Source organism: Clarias gariepinus, chromosome 14 (genome assembly GCF_024256425.1).
Source record: "Clarias gariepinus isolate MV-2021 ecotype Netherlands chromosome 14, CGAR_prim_01v2, whole genome shotgun sequence".
Taxonomy (NCBI): domain Eukaryota; kingdom Metazoa; phylum Chordata; class Actinopteri; order Siluriformes; family Clariidae; genus Clarias; species Clarias gariepinus.
In genome coordinates, this window is record NC_071113.1 from 6334010 (window position 1) to 6355243 (window position 21234).

The 21234-nt window shown below is 40.0% G+C and overlaps 1 protein-coding gene across 6 annotated transcripts in view; it reads left to right on the forward strand.

Moving 5' to 3' along the window:
• Window positions 1-21234, forward strand: part of tanc2b (tetratricopeptide repeat, ankyrin repeat and coiled-coil containing 2b) — a 197441-nt gene that overhangs the window by 81736 nt on the left and 94471 nt on the right. For all 6 annotated transcript variants that reach the window (XM_053511912.1, XM_053511913.1, XM_053511915.1 and 3 more), the window contains exons 4-5: window positions 16183-16254; window positions 18597-18791. In XM_053511912.1, coding sequence (XP_053367887.1) covers window positions 16183-16254; window positions 18597-18791 — 267 coding nt within the window. The remainder of the gene's footprint in view (window positions 1-16182; window positions 16255-18596; window positions 18792-21234) is intronic.

Consider the following 21234-nt stretch of genomic DNA (forward strand, 5'->3'; position numbering starts at 1 on the left):
AGGCATGTAATGATAAAATTGCAATTTCTACACATATATGAAAAGCATCATGTCATAAGCGGCTACAGTACTTATGTTTACCTTTTTTTTTCCCCCTCCTGCAATTTTCTTGCTCAGACACTCAGCTTTCAGATGCATTAAAACCCGACCAAATATTAAACTCTGGAGTCTGACACCTGCAATATTTAGAATTTTCCATGCACTGGGGTGAAAATAAGAAGCTGCTGTACCTCCTCACTCAATATTCTCATAAGTGGAAGAAAGACAGGTGATAGAAAGCCGAGACTGAGGAAAATAAAGCTGTGCTTTTGTGTTTATGGACCCTTTTTTTTTCACCACTGTGGCCCAAAGCTCCCTGTGCAATTAGCCCATATCAAAGAGTTCCCTTCTACAACCATCAGACACACGTCCACACACACACACACACACACACACACACACACACACATATAACACACGCATTCTTAAAGCTTTGCTCTCCAGCTGGGCCCCCATTTCATCCGGAGCCGAGTCTACTTATCACCCAAGTCCCCAAGATCACAGATATCGTCTCATCTCCCAGATCTAGCTGGAGATTGTCCTTTGTCAGGTGTATATTTTAGCTCTGAGAGATAAAACAACTCAGCACTCCACGCATTAAATCTCTGTCAAATATGCCCGCTTGGGTGAAAGCGTGCCAGACTTTACAGACTGTGAGATTGATAAAGATTGGACAGATTTTTTATTTCTTTTTCACTCCCCAGAGTGTTTAACCTCATTTGTGGAGAGAAAGAGATATTTAGGACTTTTACTATTTTAGGGCCTTTCTCTACTGTAAATACACTTTACTTTATAGACCGCAGGTGTCAGACCGTTATTCCGCCCAGGCCACATCAGCACTTTTATGAGCCTTGGAAGGGCAATTATTTAAGGCTTAGATTTTTTATTTAAGGATTAGATTTTTAACACCTATCTGTTCTATCGGTTAACACTCCAGTTAAAGGTGGCTGGAAAGTCAGAAAGTAATGCAAGTAAAACAACATGTACAGTATTTCATTTTGAATTTATTACTTAAAACATGTCAGCTTTTGTGCGTTTGTGAAAATGATTCATTATGTTCTAAGAACCGCTTTCACAATTTGAAAAGAAAAAGAAAAACTCCACCGATGTGTGATAACCCGGTCATTCAGTACATTCAGGTCGTCAGCTGACTTTGTTTTATTGCCGCATAACGTTGCTGTAGTTCCACAGTAGTTGAAAAATTGTGAATGTGGAAACTGATTTTTGGATGTGGTCAAAAAATGGCTATAAATGCATATTTTTACAGTTTAAACGCTAAATCTGCCCCCAAAAAACTTTAACTTAATTTCAAACTCAGCCTAATTGATTACCCTTAAAAAAAAACAGAAAAAAAGAATGTAAACCTGTATACAGTACAGTACTGTACTGCCATGTCTACCGCAGTGCAATTTTTTTTTTTTGCAGAATTTACATTAACATTTATGTTACAAACTTAGTAAATTATATTGTTTTGAATAGTTTAGCATTGAAATGCATGAAAAATTATATATTGCCACAAAAAAGTCATTTAAAAATTGCGAAGGACAGTACGGGGGTTTCTGTGAACAATTATTAGTCAGGTTGTAAGGAAAAAATTTGTGAACATCCAAAGCCACGAACTCTAAACAGCGACTTGACTGTATTGTATTTAAGTAAAACTCACACGATCGTTCCTGCTAAAGTGTACAGTCATGTTTAAAAGTTAGTACCCTCTCTTTTCATTATATAATTTTTGTACAAAAACGTAATAGCGGGTATTAATATTAGATTAAAAACAACCCCAGACGATTAACAACATACATCTTTTTTCATTATTTATTTATTTATTTAAGAAATGAAGCCTAAAACAAAACAAATTAATGAAAAATAATCATGTGGCAATTCTAAGTACCCAACAATTCAATTAGATCTAATAACTTTAGCACCAATAACTTTGAGTAATAGATTTCGTCTCTCACATTCTTCTTTACGACATTGCCACAGTTCATTGAGGGTTAATAATGGCAAGGTGGCCAGGTCATGTGGCTGCAAAAACAAGCCCAAATCATCACCCCTCCATCGCCAAGATTGATAGTGTGTATGAGGTGTTTCTGCTAAAATGCTGGTTGGATTTCGTCAAACATGGCGCTGGGCATTAAAGCCAGACATCTTCCCTTTGGTCTCATCTGTCCATAGAACATTGTTCCAGAACTTCATTCATGCTTCCATCTAAACAGAAGAGACTTTCTCCTGGCAACCCTTCCAAACAAATCATACAGTATTTGTTCAGTTTTCTTCTAATTGTGCTGTCATGGACATGGTGTCTGTAGGGTTTGAGATGTAGACGGTCTGATCTTGGGGGGGGATTTGCTGGGGCGTCCAGTCCTGGGAAGATTGGCAACTGTCTCGAATGCTTTCCACTTAGCGGATATGTATAATATTCCTCTCTGTAGAACACTAAACGCCAAATTGTTTGGAAATGGTTTTATAACCCTTTCCAGATTGATGTTCAGCAACAATTGCTTGTCTAGGAACATTGCTTATGTCTTTCCCACTTGGCATCCTGATAACACACACCTGAATGCTGCAGACCATCAAACTGTCCAAACCTCTGCTTTTAAAGAGGTCTGCACTCATGATCGATTAATTAAGGGCTGATGATTAGCAGCACCTGGGTGCAATTTACCCTCTTTAATCCTATGGAAGCAAAAGATTCAAACATTAGTATTTCCCACATTGTTTTTTCTTTTTTCTTTTTGGCTTCATTTGTGTTAAATAAATAGTGGCACGGTGAAAAAAAACATTACATGTTGTTGTTCGTCTGAGGGTTTAAAGCTAAGACTCACCACGATCAGATGATTTTTATTATGTTTTTTTCACAAAAGAATTTAAAGCTAACCTTTGAACATGACTGTACTGTACTAAGACAGTGCATGTAGACCAATACAACAAACCAAATAAAATGGGACACAAATGTGTGTTTGGCCTGAAACCCTTGGATTTGACACGTGATTACATTTATGGAATTTACGTACTCTATAAGGTGCTGTACTCTTATGCAAAATGACTAAGGAAAATACTTTTAAAGTCTAGATTTAGGACTTACTTAAGTGCCTAATGAGGAGATGAATTTTCCGTCATTGTTTAAACACCGCTGTTCAGACAGCCAGAGAACAGTTCATTTATTCCAACACCTGGGTTTCAGTACAGAGAGGAAACTCAATAAAAGCCTTCTTCCGTGATTGTTTCTACGACTTTTTAGGCGAGTTCTTTATATTTTTTTTAGATATTCGTCCTTTTTGTGGAAAATCCTTAAGGCTCCAAGGTTGGCTCCATCTCTGACTAGTGTTTTTTTTTTTTTTTTCCAGGCTGTTTTTCTTTCAGTCATGGGATGAATCATTACTTTTAGGCAACTGCAAGCAGATGCTAGAGAAACCAGCTCTCCAGGAGCAGAGTTGGACAGCCTAGGTGTATCTGTCTCAACCAGGAGCGATGTGTTGGCTGAAATAGAAAGGCATATGGTGGGAGCCAGATTGCTTTGAAAGTCAAATTCAGTATTCTGGGCATATTGATGGAACTGTGTGTGATTCAACTGATGAAGGATATCTGAAATAGTTGTTATCGATGATCTGTTAACTAGTACATCTTATAAAGAACACCTGTGTGTGTGTGTGTGTGTGTGCATATTAATCCAATTGTTTAATCAGGAAATCATGCGCTTGCAGCTTAACGCGTACAGCAATCAATCATGCGGGTACGAGTTCTATGGGCAGGCTCGGCTTGTTGATGAGAGAGGACAGTGAAGAATGGGAAGACTGGTCTGAGCTGACGGGAAGTCTACATTAACGCAAGTGTTGAGCAGAAAAAAAAAAATTCAGAATCTACTATTTATCTTTGAGGCTTAAACAGCAGAAGAGTACTTCGCTCCTGTCAGCCGAGTACAGCAATCTGGGTCTGCAGTGTATGCACAAAACGAGACAGAATTCTTCTCAGTAGATATAGTTTTGTTTTTCACACAATCCTACGGTATGTCATATAGAGACTACTGTGTGAGATAATCGGGAGGTTCTGAAATACTTAAACCAGCACAACCGGCAACAACCAAGTCACTGCAAAAACACTTTTTTCCCATTTGAATGTTTGGGAAGTTCTGGACCGGTGTCTGCATGCGTATGTATTCTTCTGCAGCCACGTGATGGTGGAGACCCATCCAGTTGAGGCTCTGAGTTACTGATTTTCTTTACAACATTGCTTTAGTTCATTGAGGTTTTTAGGCGTTCGCTTATACACAGCTCTCTTAAGGCCCCGCCACAGCATTTTAATTGGGTTGAGGTCTGGACTTTGACTAGGCCATTCCAAAACCTTGATTCTTTTCATCCTCAGCCATTCTAATGTAGATTTACTGGTGTGCTTCAGATCATTGTTCTGCTGCATGACCCAATTTCAACCAAGTTTTACATATCGTCCAGATGCAGGGGCAATTCTAGAACTTTGGAAGGGGGGCGGCATGGGGGGCATCTTTTTGGGAAAAGATTTTTTTTGGGAAAAGATTTCTGTCCATTTATTTATGAAAACATCTAATCATGTAACATTTATCTGTCAACTATTTACAGTATGTGGTGGTGAGCACTGTTGCTAAATCATCTCTATGCAGCAGTCTTGATCAGTCAGACGAAGTGGCTGATTGACGACGCTCTATGTGACAGCGCTCTAACCCAGTGGGTGACTGACCAGGCACTCACTGGGTAAGTAATTGACGGCAGTGACTCAGTGGATAAGTAATTGACGGCACTTTGATCCAATGATGTTTGCCATTGTCAGGTTGACAGTACATTTGTCAAATGATGGGGGCAATCATATTTCGGGGGAGGGAGGGGGCCCTGCCACCTCTAGAACCGTCCCTGTACAGATGGCCTGACATTTGCCTCTAGAATACTCTGGTTATTCAGTGCCCAGGTCCCGGGGCAGCAAAAACAACCCCAGATCATCACCCCTCCACCTTGTGCTTGACAGTGGAACTATGGTGTCACATGATGGTGGTGGCTTAGCCAGTTAAGGCTCTGGGTTACTGATCGGAGGGTCCAAAATTTGAGCCCTGCCACTGCCAGGTTGTCATTGGGCAAGACTCTTAACCCTATTCAACCCAACCACTGCAGGCAGCGCCGGTCCCAAGCCTGGTTTGAAAATGTGAGGGTTGTGACAGGAATGGCATCATGGCCAACGCATGAATTGATGTGGCGACCCATAGGATAAAGGGCACAAAGCCCAAGGGGTAAAAAAAGGTGTTCCTAATGAAGTGGAAACCAAAACCAGGCAGCTAAAGTTATATCAGGGGGCAACACTGTAAATTGGAAATATTGATTCGGACATTTTCCTGCTTTAGAACCCAAAAATTTATAGGCAGCATTTTACACCTAGGACAGAACCATAGAGAGAGCTGAACATGTTTTTAACCTCACTATTGCCTAATGTCACCATCTCTCTTTTTCTCTCTCTCTCTCTCTCTCTCTCTCTCTCTCTCTCTCTAGTCAATAAATGCAGTAGATAATTAGGTAATGGTTCCTTAGAGATCAAGCCTTAATAGGCAGAACAGACCTGGAACGATGTGTGCATTCAGTCTTTATTATAAAGCTGCACCTTAATGAGTGATGGATGTGTGTGACAGATTGTATTGTACAGTAAATGCGTGGGTAAGTATTAGGTCAGTACACCTAATCTACCATCTAATCTAAAGCCCAACCATCTCCTCCAGGGAAATTTTAACCATAAGAAGCCGAGCGGTGACTTACAGAGGTGCCGTGCCTTTAAGTAAGGCAGCCAGTGAGGAGGAAGCATTCCGTGAGTGGCATGTCACAGTAGGATCCAGGTGTTGTACCGCCTACCTGTGGTGGATGAACACCTGATCTGATGATCACCTCTCAGCAGGAAAATCCTGGAAGGACAATCTACTGTGTGACAAATGACTGTGTTATGACTTTGTGCAGAGTCACTCAGGAGTCAGCACTGTATGCGAGACAAGTTCATTCCGAAGGTATTTAATATTGCACCCTCTACATAATCTTTATAAAATTATGGTGCAACCGTAATGAACCCTAGTCATGTGAAAGCCATTGAGACCATTAAAAACATTGGCATGTCATGTTTCCTTTTGGGCATATTTATTTTCCAAGGGTTTGACATGTAATACAAAATGTTTATAAACTAAATAAATACAGTATGATAAGCATTTTTTATCTATACAGTAAATAAAAGAAACATTTTGTCTGTACATTGGAGAAGCCGAAACCAGTCTCAGTAAAATTTTCTGTCTGTCTCTCTGTCTGTATGTCTGGCCAACTGGCTGGACGGAATTTAAAGACATTTTGATAGTCCTTAGGTATTTACCTGCAGGTAAACCTGCACCTGCAAATGTCGAGTAGAAGTGAAGTTATGAGCAGTTATGGTTCAAATTATAAACCACACGTTTCGACAGCGTACTGCGCATACGCTGTCCAGAGCTTTCGTATACGCTGTCCAGTGGATGATTTGAGACGTGACGTCTCAAATCATCCACTGGACAGAATTTAACTAAAATTTTGCAGTACTTAGATATCTGCCTGAAGTTTAACCTGCACCATAAGTGAAATCAAAATGTTGAGGAATAAATTTAATATTCTACTTTAAAATTCTCTTCCTATTTCAAATCTGTGATTCTCTCTCACACACATCACAACCTGCCTGAATCTGATTGATGAGATTAATAGTCTGCCATATACAGTACCACCTGATCTATCCAAAATTCCCACTGAGACTGAAGTTGTCTTGTGTGTATCAGTAGTGGACATGCCTCAGACATCTTGTCCCTTCCTTGGGGCACATACTGTAGGAGCCCATTTTTCAAATATGGCAATAATCCACCATTTGTCAAAATCAGCATTATTCTTCTGAGCGTGACATTCTCCATTTAGGGCTGACTCGAGGCTCAGTGGGCTCAGTGGTGATTTGAGAGTGCCATGGAAGATTGTAGCCTTCATGCTAGCCGTACTGTATGCCTGTTCTTCAGAGATATGGGGAAGCTGAAATCTGACGCCCAGTGTGTATATTATCAGACTCTAGGCAAACTGAGTGGTGGACAAGCTTTAGAGGATTGGTGACATTTGGTACACATGTGGGACAACCTGTATTATGCATATACAGTAAGCCCGCTACATACATACATTCGAGTTAGGAGCTTTCGAAGATATGAAGATGTGGCTCTCGAGTGGTGCAGTGGTAACGAGTGGTATCATCTGGTGATCGCTAGTTTGAATCCCGGGTGATGCTGTGGCCTCCCTTTGCCGGGGGCCTAGAGAGAGCTGATTGGCTGAGCTCTCTCAGAGGGGATACTGTAGATTTTACGCTCTCACATCAATCATGGCTCTAGAGCCAATCTCGGGCATCTGTAAGCTCACACAAGCAGTTCAGGGAGTAGAGAGCAAGTGTTTATTCGTCAAATCATGTGTCTGCAGTGTGCAAGGGCAGTACCCAGGAAGTCTGGAGGCAAGCATAAAAGCAGCAGCGATGGTGCTGGCACTGCTTACAAGCGAGCAAGGTGAAAATATGGCAGACTTTTTAATTGTTTTTTTTTTTTTTGGTTGAATCATTCAACAATCGGTACGATTCTAAAGAACACTGTACTGTAATATACTGCGCATAGCCAATGTTGGTATTCCAGTACCTAGACAAAGTTTGATTGACTTACAAACAAATTGGACTTAGGAACAAGCTCTTGGAAAGGAACTCGTTCGTATGTTGGGGACTGACTGTAAGACATCAGCATTTATATAGCCTTGCATTCAGAGGTGGGTAGTAACGAGTTACATTTACTCCATTACATTTACTTGAGTAACTTTTTGAAAAAAAAATGTACTTTTATAAGTAGTTTTACTTCACCATACTTTTTACTTTTACTTTTTCTTTTGCGAAGAAGAAACGCTACTTCTACTCCGCTACATTCAGCTCCACTCGACTCGTTACTTTTCTAACCATTTATTCTACAAATTAGATATTATTTATTTTTGCTAGAGAAATGCAGCTGGTGGATCTATCACATGACTGTGTTCCACCAATCAGACGTGGCAACAATAATCACATGACTTTGTTTAACCAATCAACGCAATAACAATAACCACATGTAGTCAAACCTTCAGCCTTGGTAGACAATGAAGGAAACTTTAGTTTAGCTATTAGGTTTTAATTAATGTTAAAATATATAATTAGCAAATAAGCTAAAGGCTAATAAATCAAAGTTTCTTACTGTACGTTTGTTCTGCTGGACACAGTTTATAGTAAAGTGAGACCTCGTGTACACATGTTCTAATGTTATTTTCTATCTGTTCAGCCATTTGGAGGGCAACTGAATATACAGTATATCTTAGACTGGAAATAGTTGTTCAAACATACATATGTTACCTACAGTAGGTATTTGTTTCAAAGGCTTTTTGAAAAAAACTAGGAAACATTTTTTTTTCTTATTCCTTATCTTGCCATTTTGTAAAGATATTTAGTTTAATTTATTTATTTAATTCCATTTATTTCATTTATTTTATTATTTGGAAATGGCAGAATTTGTACATTATTTCATTATTTTGTCTGACTGCTTACATAATAAAAAAAAAAACTAATAAATAAATAAAAATCAGACATTACGATGAAACAGTTACAAATACTTTTTTACTCGTATCTGAGTGATATTTGGGTGACTCCTGTTTACTTCTACTTGAGTACGTAGTATTACGTAGCATACTTCTTAATAATAAATTCATGCAAAGTCTGCTTTTTTTTTTTTTGCTTTGCTATTGCTTTATGCAGGTTACCACCTGCATCTGTGGTAAGAAAAAGAAAACACACAACAGCCCGGAGTATAATGGAATCACACGGCATGATTTGTGGTGCGACGAAGAACCGAGTGGCTTTAGCCTGAAAAGTCGCCGTCAGAGTTGAAAAATGCTGTTGCTGGTAGAGCAGACGTGGAAGAAGTGGAGCGCGTGTTCAGTCGGAAATGCTCAGTCATTCGAGCTGCATTGACCACACCTTGCTCATAGGTGTGTGTGTGTGTGTGTGAGAGAGTGTGTGTCCCTTCTGGTCACTACGTAGCAGAAAATGAAATGACTCGACTACGTACTATAGCATGAGACAGTACATGCGTAAGTGTGTGTCTGGGTGTCTGAGCTGTCTCTTTGGTCAAGTGTGTTTGACATTGAATCAAGGAGACGGTGATAAAGAGACATAGTGTCCAGTGATTTAATGTAGGACATCCGGCTACATCTATAAAAGAGAGGGGAAAAAGGATTGAGAGTTATAACCCTGAATAAAAAGGACGCTTGCGAGCCACTGCTTATGTGTGTGTGTGTGTGTGTGTGCACTCATTTGTATGTACACATTCTCTCCCACCCTCTCTCTCTCTCTCTCTCTCTCTGACACACACACACAGACACCTGGTGCTTGCTTTCCATGCAGCTCAGAGTCCTGAAAGCCCTCTATCGGTCTCTCTCTCTCTCTCTCTGTCCTTTCTTCCTTTCCTCCTTTTCCTCTCATCTCTCTCTCTCTCTCTCTCTCTCTTTCTCTTCATTAGCATTCCTGTCTCATCTGTCTCCCCCTCCTTCTATATTCTCGTCCTCTCTATTGCTCTGTGTCTCTTTGTGTGGAATTTGTGCAGACGCTGCTCACCTCAGGATTTTTGAGCACTATGGAAACACACCGTTGTGATCAGAGGTGAGCCAAGGGTGTGTATAGATAGTGTGTGTGTGTGTGTGTGTTTGTGTGTAGGTGTATGTGTGGGTGTGGCTCGGCGCTTGTCTTGGATGTAGTCATACGAATTTTTTTTTTTAAATATATCAGTTTTTTAAAATTCAATTTACAGTTATGGTCTTTGATGATGTTATGGAATGTGTTACCATGGCAGCGGAGTTTGTTTACTGTCTGTGGCGTTGCTGTGGAATTGGCTGGCTTTTGCCTGATTTTAACATTTCATATGTGTAGGTTATTAATGTACATACCGTACAGTACGTATACACTTTATATATTATTTGTGGATTCATTTCCTGGGCGCTGTGTCCCAGTCATGGGTTATTGCTCCAAGGAAGTGAGTGACTAATAAAGTATTATTATTATTATTAATAATAATAATAATAATAATAATAAATATTTAATTAGGTTAGCTAATACAGTATGTACAGTGATTCTTCGCGTTATTGCGGATTTCTTAAGTGAACAGGACACTAGCGAACGCCCGGAAAGCCCTCACACACAATCTCTCTTAGGATTTGCTCATTATGCATTATGCAGTAGTTGAGGTTTAGTTGGACCTACATTATTATTATTATTATTATATCGCCCGTCCAACCGGAATCAATATCGCCTGTCCGGCTTAACCGTATCAACGTACAATCTTTACGAACAAACTCAGGAAAAGTTTGGAAAAACAGACATTTTGGGACTTTTACATTTAAAAAATCCATATTTTGCAGTAAACATGTTTACATCTACGTTTAAGGTTTTTTTTCACAGCATCATGGATGCAAACGGCATGAATACAACCAGTCATCTTCCAGTCTACGAAGTCCAGTAGGCTCTTGCAAGATGACTCCGCCCCATCCACGGATCGCAAGGTGTCACTGAATTTATTATAACAGCGACAAAATGTAAATTATATGCCGTGACCTTTGCATTTACTAATGCTTAATCTGACTTAATACTTATGAGAGATTTGTTATTACAGTAATATTTCTATATTAATAAAACCATATTAATGTAATATATTAATACATTCATATTCATTCATTTTACTCAACGCTTTCCAACAGCATCATTGAGGGGAATATCTTTTTTTCTGTTACTTTATTTCTCTATAATTCTCTGCTACACTAATGCACTTATTCCATCAAGGATACCATCAAGGTAAAAAGTTTCTCAGTACGTCTGGGCCGTAGTCAGACTGCGTGCGTCACATCTAGCCAATGACAGACAGATGCGTCTCTTCCACAAGTTGGCGACAAATATCAGGCGACAGGTTATCTGTCAAGTATCAGGCGTTCACGGGAACGACCGCAGTGCCACCTCACCTTCTTTACAATGTTGGCACCATTCAAATGTTTTACTGGGGCTTGAGTTTCCCTGGCATAGGGCCCTAAGTTCCCTGGCATAGGATCCAGGCCCATCATGACGCTACAAAGGATAAGCCGTATAGATAATGGATGAATCATGTTACTTCTATCTGGTATATCTTATGATGTCCGCTAGGTTTTGAGGGGTCTATCAGGACGTAACCTCAGGTGTGCAGTAAATCAAACAGCATAACACAGTATTGAGTATTGAAAGGATTCAAGCACTAATGCATCGCTCTTTTTAGCCAGAGATGCATCGAGGAAGTAAATCCCACTGGAAACCACTATCAATGGAATGCATTGTGGGTAAGAAAATCGACTCACATGTCAATGATGTCAATGAAAGAAGTTTAAACCAAAAAAGTTTAAACTCAGCATTAAAGATTAGAAATATTGACATGCAAGCCGTTCAGGGTGAATAAAGTTACTCCATTATAATGAATAAGTTGGTCCATTTTTTTAAATACAAAATTCATCCAGAACATTAATACCACCTTCAGGTGAACTGAAACAACATTGACCAACTACTGTATACACTAGCGACTTGGTGAAGGATCAGGGGCGAGCCTCATCTACACCCACAGGGCCAGAAGGTCAGCAAGTCGGGCTCGTTCCATGAAACTAGAAAGCCAGTGCGGCACAAATCGCTGAAAAAGTCAATACTGGAGATGATAGAAAGGCACCAGGACACCCAGTGCACCACAGCCTCAACCCAGCCTCCAGATCTCAATCTGATCAAACACTCTTGGGACAAGTAAGTCTGATCTGCAGATCTTCGTCCTAATGCCGGACACCACAGCACCCCCCCCCCCACCACCAGAGATCTTGCGGAGTCATCCCTCCCCCCACAACCTTGGTGGTTTTAATGCAAATGGTTTAATATTACGGCTGGTAATACAGTATATTGTTCATAGCTGAGATTTTGTAACGGCATTTCCCCCCCTTAACATTCGATTTTCACAGTGTCTGCGCGGAAAAGCCGCCTGTCCTTGCTTCATTTCATTCCACTTGTTTTTTTTTTTTTCTTTTCCAGCCGTCTCGTTCTCACCATAACGTTGCATAAGGTCTGACGGTATTTTCATGCTCCTGTCACTCTGGCTAATGCTGCAGAGAACAAATGCATTTAATTCTGACGAGTGACATTTTCCATCTCACCCCTGTCTCTATGTTTTTCTTTTTCCTTCCCCTCTCACTTCCACAGTATCGATATTATCTTTTCAACAACTTTTTTTTACGACATTTCAAAGAACGCCTTAAAATATTTATACGAATAAGACATCACCAATATTAAGAAATACAGAAAGTGAGCAGAGTTTGGTGTGGTCTTCCTCGCACAGATGTATGTTATTACAGTTTTATCGGAGATGATTCATTCGAGTGGATCTCTTGAAATTTTTTAAAAGCGCTTGAAATTCACTTCTACTGAATTTATACATTTTCATAAACGCACACCAGATACAGAAATACCCACGCAGAATAGATTGAATATGAGTAATGTACTGTGAGGTTCAGGTTTTGTAAGTGTACTTTGCAGTCTTTGCCATGTTTATGCCTTTGGACATCTTTTTCTTATACGCTTATTTATTATAATCGCAGTAGCAGCGTGATAGGTTTCGGTCCTAAAAGACGACCGGAGGTGACAGGAGGGCTGAGTGGTTTCTCTTTTGTTTCTGGCAATTGACATTAAGGGTTCAAAAATCCCAGTCTTGCCACGGAGGCTCTTTCGAGTCCTCGAACGAGGCCCTTGACCTTCAGCCGCTCAGCATTTCGGATTAGATCGCGCCTCGCTGGGGAGCGAGCGGGGATGTGAAGACCTGATCTATGCATCATTTTACCCACTCAGCTTATTACGTTTTTCAACAACAAGCATCGGTTACCTTGATGAAATGGTGAGTGGATCGTTCCACTTATTATAAAATAATTGATCGTTGATTCGTCGCCTCTTCCACCGCTCATGCGACCCTTTCCTCTGTATAATTACCCTGATCAGCCTCGGATAGTAAATATAGAAATCAACAGGAAGTGAAGAAAAAATGGAGGGTTCCAAAATCCTCCAGATACAAACAAACAAACAAACAAACAAACAAACTAAACTATACTTCTCTTCAAATAACAGTTGAGTGCTTTCTAATGTGAACTTTTATCTCGATCTCTTTCGAAGGGTTTTCATTTCTCCCTGCTTGGCAGTTACAGTAATAGGAAATTAATCTTGGCTCCGGTAAATCTTGCACTTGATGCTTCTTAACTAGCCGTCAGTTTCCAATAAAAGTCCAGGCATGCTATATGGCTAGTATATACGGGTCCGGACAAGTCAAACCAGGATTTTGGATTTTTGCACAGAACACACTTACACTTATACTTATGCACTTATCCCAGTGTTTCACTAGTGCCTGGATACCAAAGGTTTCTCAGACCCGCCTGCTTCACAACCGAAACACTGGCCTCCCAGGAACTCCTTTAATGGTCCAAACATACAGTATGGAAATGGCTTGTCGTGAGGTCAGTACGTGAACGTGTACGGGGGATGTGGAAATAACCTCCAGCCAAGCGAGTTTCTGGTGTTTGTGAATGATGAGACAAATGCAATTTGACTGTCAATTTCTAAGAATCAGGTGCAGCATGTACTGTAAAAATATATGGCCTTATTTAAAATGTTTGCACGTACTATAAGAGTCGTATTATCGTCGTACTGTGTCTTGAAGTCTTCTTTAAATGTCAATCGCCAATGTTTACGCCTTTATTCATGGAAAGTCTCATTCCAGGTCCCGGTTTGACGTACCTTGTACACTTGCACCGTATAACAGCTGGAAAAGGCAGTCGTTATTTGTTAGTGCTAAACAAACACCTGGTTTGTGCTAGGAGGTGAACAACAGCAACAGTGACCCCTACTGGGCAGGTGATGAACAACGCCAATGAGATTGATCTTTCTAACAGGTCTCAAGTTCAGTGTGTGTGTATATTAGGGGTGTAATGTAACACCACCATCAGTGTCTGTTTAGTGTAACAGATATCAGCACTGTATCTGTGCCTGTATTCAGACAGGTGGGTGTGGTTTAAACTAGACTGTATTATACGATACCAACTCTGACATAAAGCAGCCACTTCTACAGATGAATCAAAGAACGTTGCATATTTTTAAAGTGCATAAAATTTAAAGGTCCCATATTTTACTAGTTCTGGAACGACTTTCAACCTGTTTCAGTGTCTATGCAAATGAGTTACTGCTGAGCCACGCCCTCTCCTGAAACCAGTATAGTTAAGCATAGGTGGGCGGAGCTCAGGATGTTGGTGACTCTTTATATGAGGTCACATTAGGGGGAAACATAGAATTGGATTGTTTAAACCCTGGCCAATAGAAAAACTGATAAAGTACACAAACTGAAGGCTCATCTGAGTGTCTAAAAATGGTAAAGAAATAAGTTAATTTTGGATAATAGGTCTCATTTCTGAAGTATAAATAAATATATTTTGCATCTGTATAGAAAACATGGGGCAGTGGTGGTAAAGCTGTGGCCTTTTCTTATGAAGGTTTAGGGTTCTAGCTTTAGCATGTCACTCTTGAGCCCTTACTCGTGCCCTTTAACCTTCTTTGCTGCAAGGGTGCTACAGTATATCCATGATACAACCGTGCACTCCGACCCTAATTTCCCAACAAGCTGGGTTATGTAAAGATAAGAATTTTAATTAGTCACTCACGCAGGGGGCCTGGAGCCTATCCCAGGAGACTTTGGGCACGAGGTGTGGTACACCCTGTACAGCGTGCCAATCCATCGCAGCGCACACACACACACACACACACTACGGGCAATTTGGGAATACAATTTAGCCCAATCTGCATTTCTTTGGACTGTGGGAAGAAACCAAAGCAAATGGAGAAAACCCACCAACCACCGAGATAACATGCAAACCTCCATACTGTACACGCAGACCCGAGGCGGGAATAGAACCAGGAACCTGATGATGCAACCACTTAGCCATTGTGGCGCCATAAGGAATTCAGTAATTTAATGTATATAACACTTAAATGATCTGATAAGGTATTCATAATTAGGTAACAGCTAGGGACGGGAATCAGATTATCAGAGACCATTTGATATATTTATTTATTTAGTTAATTAGTTAGTTTTCCCCAAAATTTCATTACAATTCAAAACAGAGAAAAAGGATGAATGTGTGAATAGTCCTACGCACTCAAATGCAAACTAATATATAATTAAAAAACCTTAAAAAAAATCAATACATGAATTGCGACACAAAAGAATCACGATGCACAACAGAATCGATTTTTCTCCCCACCTCCAGTAACAACGCTAGTCTGTGAGGCCTCTGAGTCTTTGGACTGACCATTAGTGACCAGGAACAAATCCATACCAGGCATACTGTACATCTTTCCCAGCCACAAACTATAGATCAATCACTAAATCCAAACTCTTGTTCTCTTATGATCCTTACATTCTTATGAGAACTACTGAACACTTGCATCGCTCTTAATTCAGAACTGTAAAGAAGCCACATGATGTTATCTGTCTCTATCCGAAGGAGATAAATCCCCATCAACGTTCTCTCCATCGAAGCCAGATTAGGGCTGATATGTTCCCCCAGGGCCCACACGGATTGATTGGGTTACTGTTAGCACAATGCTGATCGATCAGAGAACTGTTAATTTGTAACAAGCTACTGTAAAGCCGCCGTCCTGAACGTTCTCCAGTCCGGCGAGTCCGCTGAACTGCAGGAAATGTACCTTCTCTCTCACCTGTCATCTCTGGCTTCAAGTCCATTGATCTGAACTTAGTGTGCGAACTCACAGTAATGGGGGGGGGGGGGATTAAGGAACAGCGCCTGTCCTCCGTCTGTCAGTTTATCCCTCTGAGGGAGAGGTCTGTGCAGAACCGGAGGAGTGTGGAGGGCCTGTGCGTCAGCACGTTCATGGGGCGTCTTCAAGCTGGGACCTGCTTCATTGACCCACACCTGGTCCGTCTTCTCCATGTGCTTCCTCCTCATCCTCGCTCCTTCACCTCTTTCTCCTTGTCGTCTTCTGCAGATGGAGGGAGTGAGGAGATCAGCGATCTACGCAGTGCCAGCCTAGATCCCCATCACAGCTTCGCCGGCCAAGGTAGGACACCTGCACTGGCATGATGAAGTTTATATACAGTCTAGCCGAAACATAGCTTTCATGCAAACTAAAAAAAGATTATTGCTTTGCCTTTTTGTATATACAGTGTTGTATTTTGGAAAGAAATGAACTGCTCAGGTTTATGTGAATGATTTTGCCTAGAAGCATTTGATATATGACTTGCAGCTTGATGATTAAGTTGCCAGTTTCATGTTTTATAAGACACTGTAGTTCAAATTCATTCCAGCCAAATAATTCTCATATCCATGTTTTTTCTGTTATATAGGATCGGGATAGATATGAATTCTGAGCTTTTTTTTTATATATATATATATATATTTTTTTTTTTTCAGACTAATTAAATACAAACATCAATTTATCAGCCCCGCTCTACAAAGTATAAAGGATGCATTGGTTAAATGTACACTGCCATTTTAAAGTGTTGGCATAAATGACCTTTAAAAAAAAAAAAAAAAAGAAATGTTTATTATTAAACGTTACATGAGTTTTTCAAAGTGTAGGAAATGACTGGAATTTACATCCCCCATCAAATTCCCATCTAATGTAATTGGAAAAGGCCATCGCGTTTATTGCTCTAATTAGGCACTTTATCTAGACCACTTATTTACTTTTCACTTGCACTTTTTATGAGGCTTAACAGATGTACCTTCTCAAGTACACCTTCCTATAATAATGCTCGAATTTAGGATGCTTATCAGTCCGTATGCAGTGTGTGAACCTGATTGAAAAATGCGCCAGGTTTTAATTCAAATGAAATAAACATTGGAAATGTGAAAGCAGTGTTATTATCAGGTCCTAATTGGGATCTGAGAGCTAGCAGACGTACAAGAAGCTCTACAAGGAATTACATTTTCTACCATAAAACATTAGGAAATCTACTATAGATGTTAAAAACTGTTTTGACTGGCAGTCCATATTGATTCCATCTCTTTACTTAGTTCTAGGTACTCCTGATAGGATGTGTGTGTGTATGTGTGTAAATACAGGGTGAAGGAAGGGAAAGTACTAGCCGGTAAAATCACATTTCTATTCTCAGCTTTTAAAAGACGCCTGTATTTTGCCGATTCGATTAAAATCTGTGTATTTAAACAGCCTGGATGAGGCAAAGAAAACAACAGAGGAGATGTGAATTGAACAAAATTGGTTTAAGGACTGATTAACACTTGGCATTTTAGTGCTAAGCCTTTAACTTTATGGAGGAATTCTGGTCAGAAAAGGTTTAATATTAAAAGTTAGAGCATTTCTATAGACACTAAAAGTGACGAGAACTCAGAGGATTGGGAATAAACAGCTGTCTGTTCGTAAGAAAACCACTTGTTAGAGAGACTCAGAACAAAAAAAGTGTTTCAGTTTGCTGGTGAGCACAAAGATTGGACTTTGGAGCGATGCACAAAGGTCGCATGGTCTGATGAGTCCAGATGGACCGTATTCCAGAGCGATGGCCTCGTCAGGGTAAGAAGGGAAGCGCATGAAGCGATGCACCTGTCATGATCTACAGGAAGGTTGCTTCAGTTGCTCAGGCCTAGGCTCAGCAATGTTATGTAGCAAAAAATGAAATCAGCTGACGACCTGCATGTACTGAGTCAGTGGAAATCAGGGGGGGTTTTCCTCTCTGTCGGCGTGGGTATATTCCAGGAGGGAAAATGTGTGCAAGATTCTAACCTATAACATGTTTTGCGCCAAATGTGACTTTTTTTTTTTTTTTTTTTTTTTTAGGCCAGGCAATGAGATGCTTTGTAATTAATTACAAAACATATTTAGATGAATTATATGATGCACTAGGTTCCATTTAGATTCCAAGATATACCTTGCAGGACCCATTTATACTCATTAGATGACATCCCTGTGAATACATGTTGACTACAACACCATTAAACCAGTCTTCATTAGACATGTGCATATATATATGAGAATTATCATAAATATCACATATATATAAGTGTGGAATGATGTATCATAATAATTCCTTAACCTTTTCTTGAGTAATGCTGTTATAAATCAGATATCATAAATCATTCGTATTGGCCTTATATGGTTCCTTAGTGCGGTCTCATTAAGTTGCTAAGAAGGATGATTGCAATACTGTCTTCTACAGTAATTTGACCAAAATGTAGACGTTACCTAGCTAAGCACGGAAATGAATTACGGCCACTATAATAGGAACTGTCTTTGTTCATGCAGTTTTTCAATCAGCAGCATCTGTTCAGATAGTCTGACACCAAGGGGTTCCTAATAAAGTGGCCACATCAAGCCCCTATTAAAGGTGGCAATAGTGTACTTGTGTAAGACAGCTTACAGTACGCCCACATCCTGTCTTGTAGGCAGCAGTATAGACAGCGAGTGTGCCTTCGAGGGAGACTACGACGTGCCTCCTCTTTCCATGGCTGAGGGTCTGCAGCACATGAGGATCATGGAGGGGGTGTCCCGCTCCCTGCCGTCCTCTCCACTTCTCGCTCATCAGACAGTCAACGTGCGCTTACAGCCGGTGAAGAAGATCAGCACCGGCTCAGCCACAGGTATGTAGAACTAAAAAGCACGGAAAGGCTTGTGTGTGTGTGTGCGAAGAGTTACCTTCAGAGGTCAAACTTCACACTAATGCCTTGTAACCAGCGATGACTCAGCGATATTCTGTCTGTACTTTTGAATACTGCGTTTAATTCCAGTCATGGTTGCTATGAGTCTCACTCTCAAACAGACACAGTTCAACCAGAATGAGAAAAAAAAAAACATTTATTACAAAAAAGATATTTTCACTTTTTAGTTTTTGTTGGTTACCAATAGCAGTGCATAAAAACTTAAGACTTATATACTTTTCCTCACCTGTAAAGTGACATCAGCGTTGTTGAACTACTGCACATGCCGCATCACATGGCGACGAAACCCAATCAGAGTAAAATGCTAAAGCTTTAACGTCACCTCAACCCTGCGCGTCGGAGCGATTTGTCTAATCGACAGTGCGTCCTGACGCTGCTAACAGGCTAAAGCTCCAGTGCTCTCCTTTTAAATGAGGTTATAGCAGGATTTGCTTTAGACCAGTTAATATGGAGACATAGTTCATGGGACATAGTTTATGTCAATGTCTCACCGTTTTGAGTCTTTAGCGAATCTTTTTTTTTCAAGCTGAACTTTCCGAAGTAACGTACTGTGTTATGTGTTCCTGTTCCTTCTGTGTCTCATCGCTGATTGGTTGGATGCTTTATTACATGTGAAATGTGAGACAGTCAGATCCCCTTCCCCAGCCGGAGACCCAGGGGATGAAACTCTTTGGATGAAGTAAAGACTAGTGAAAGAGACTTGTTCTCGCTCCTGTTTTTTTCCCTGAACAGGAATGGAATCAAAATTACCTTTTTGGGAACTAATAATAATAATAATAATAATAATAACAATAATAATACATTATATTTCTAATGCACTTTATATTTGAAGCAAATCTCAAAGTAAAAAGATAAGTTTTAAGACCAGTTTTAAGACCAGGTTTCAAAGCATCAACAGTCTGTGGCATCTTCAGATACTATAGGAGAGTAACATTGTCACCTAACACTACCACCAGACATCTGTTTAAGTTTTTACACGTCATATTCACTTATTGAATGGATTATCAAAGAATTTCATCAGTTTGGGGAATTTCGCACAGTAGCCTACTTTACAGTTAATACAAAAACAGCTGATAGGCATTTGCACCGTCCGCCTTTCTTTCCAGGGAAAATAGGTGTGAAAAACTAGTACACGCTGTAGTGATTGATGGGTAGTCTGGCTGTGCCAGGTGTGGTGTCTTTGGAAAACAAATGCAGTGTATGAGATCTCGGGTCAAGGTTGGAAATTACGCCTGTTATTTTTAAATAAAAGTATATAAACATACTAGTTATAGTATTATTTTAATATATATATATATATATATATATATATATATATATATATATATATATATGTTTCAGCCATAATATTAACATTACCTAAGATTAACACATTAACAATGATTATCAATTATGAAACAGTTAACTGGTGAGAGGATCATGCGCACCCAAGGCTCATTAGTGCCCATGGGGACCAAAGGCTCACCGAAAAAAAATAACTCCTGGGTCCCAGCAGGCAAAAAGCCCAAGGCATTTGACCCAGCCTCTAAATTCCCTGGGTCCTAGTTCGATGGAGCATCCATGGATTCCTCCACCCAGAGCACCCTAATGCAGGTGGGTAGAGTAGCCAAAATATTACTCAAGTAAGAGTAGAGAAGTATTCGGTGAAAAGATACTCAAGTACCGAGTAACTGTTTCAATTGTAATGTCCGTTATTATAAATAAGTATATTATATTATATGTATATTATTGTATAATTATAATAATTATATATGCTAACATTGCAACATTCAGTAAAACAGCTAAACTTAGCGCGTCATGTCAACTACACTCGGATTCCTCAGGTTAGAAGTTTATGGAGCTGTTACTGTATCTGCTGAAATGTCTATCTGTTTTGGCAGACAGAGAGGTCACTGCAGTATGAAACTGTTCTTTTGCACTTTGTGTAAGCGGAACATGCTTTCTACTGTATCTGTTTCCAGCGGCGTTCATCCTCTTCTGTTGTAAAATTGGAGACAAATACCGCTGCCATTTTTCTATTTTCATTCCATGTCTACTACCCACCTCTGCCCTAATGTCCTGGTGCCAGACACCCCAGCACCCGCACTTGGAGACTGGAGTCATTCCCTAAGGGGCGGGAGGTGGCACAAGGGGAACCTGCACCTTAATGCGCACACTGGGAAGAAAACACTAAGTTTCGTTTTTGACTTGAACAGCTCTTCTATGCACAGTACTGTATACAGTATATACATATACAGGTCAAATCAGGAGCAATATATAGTGTATATAATATATAATATATGTCTATATCCATAGCTATATATCTATATATAATGCCTAGTGATGCATATATACATATCTACATACATTATTTCTTACACACATA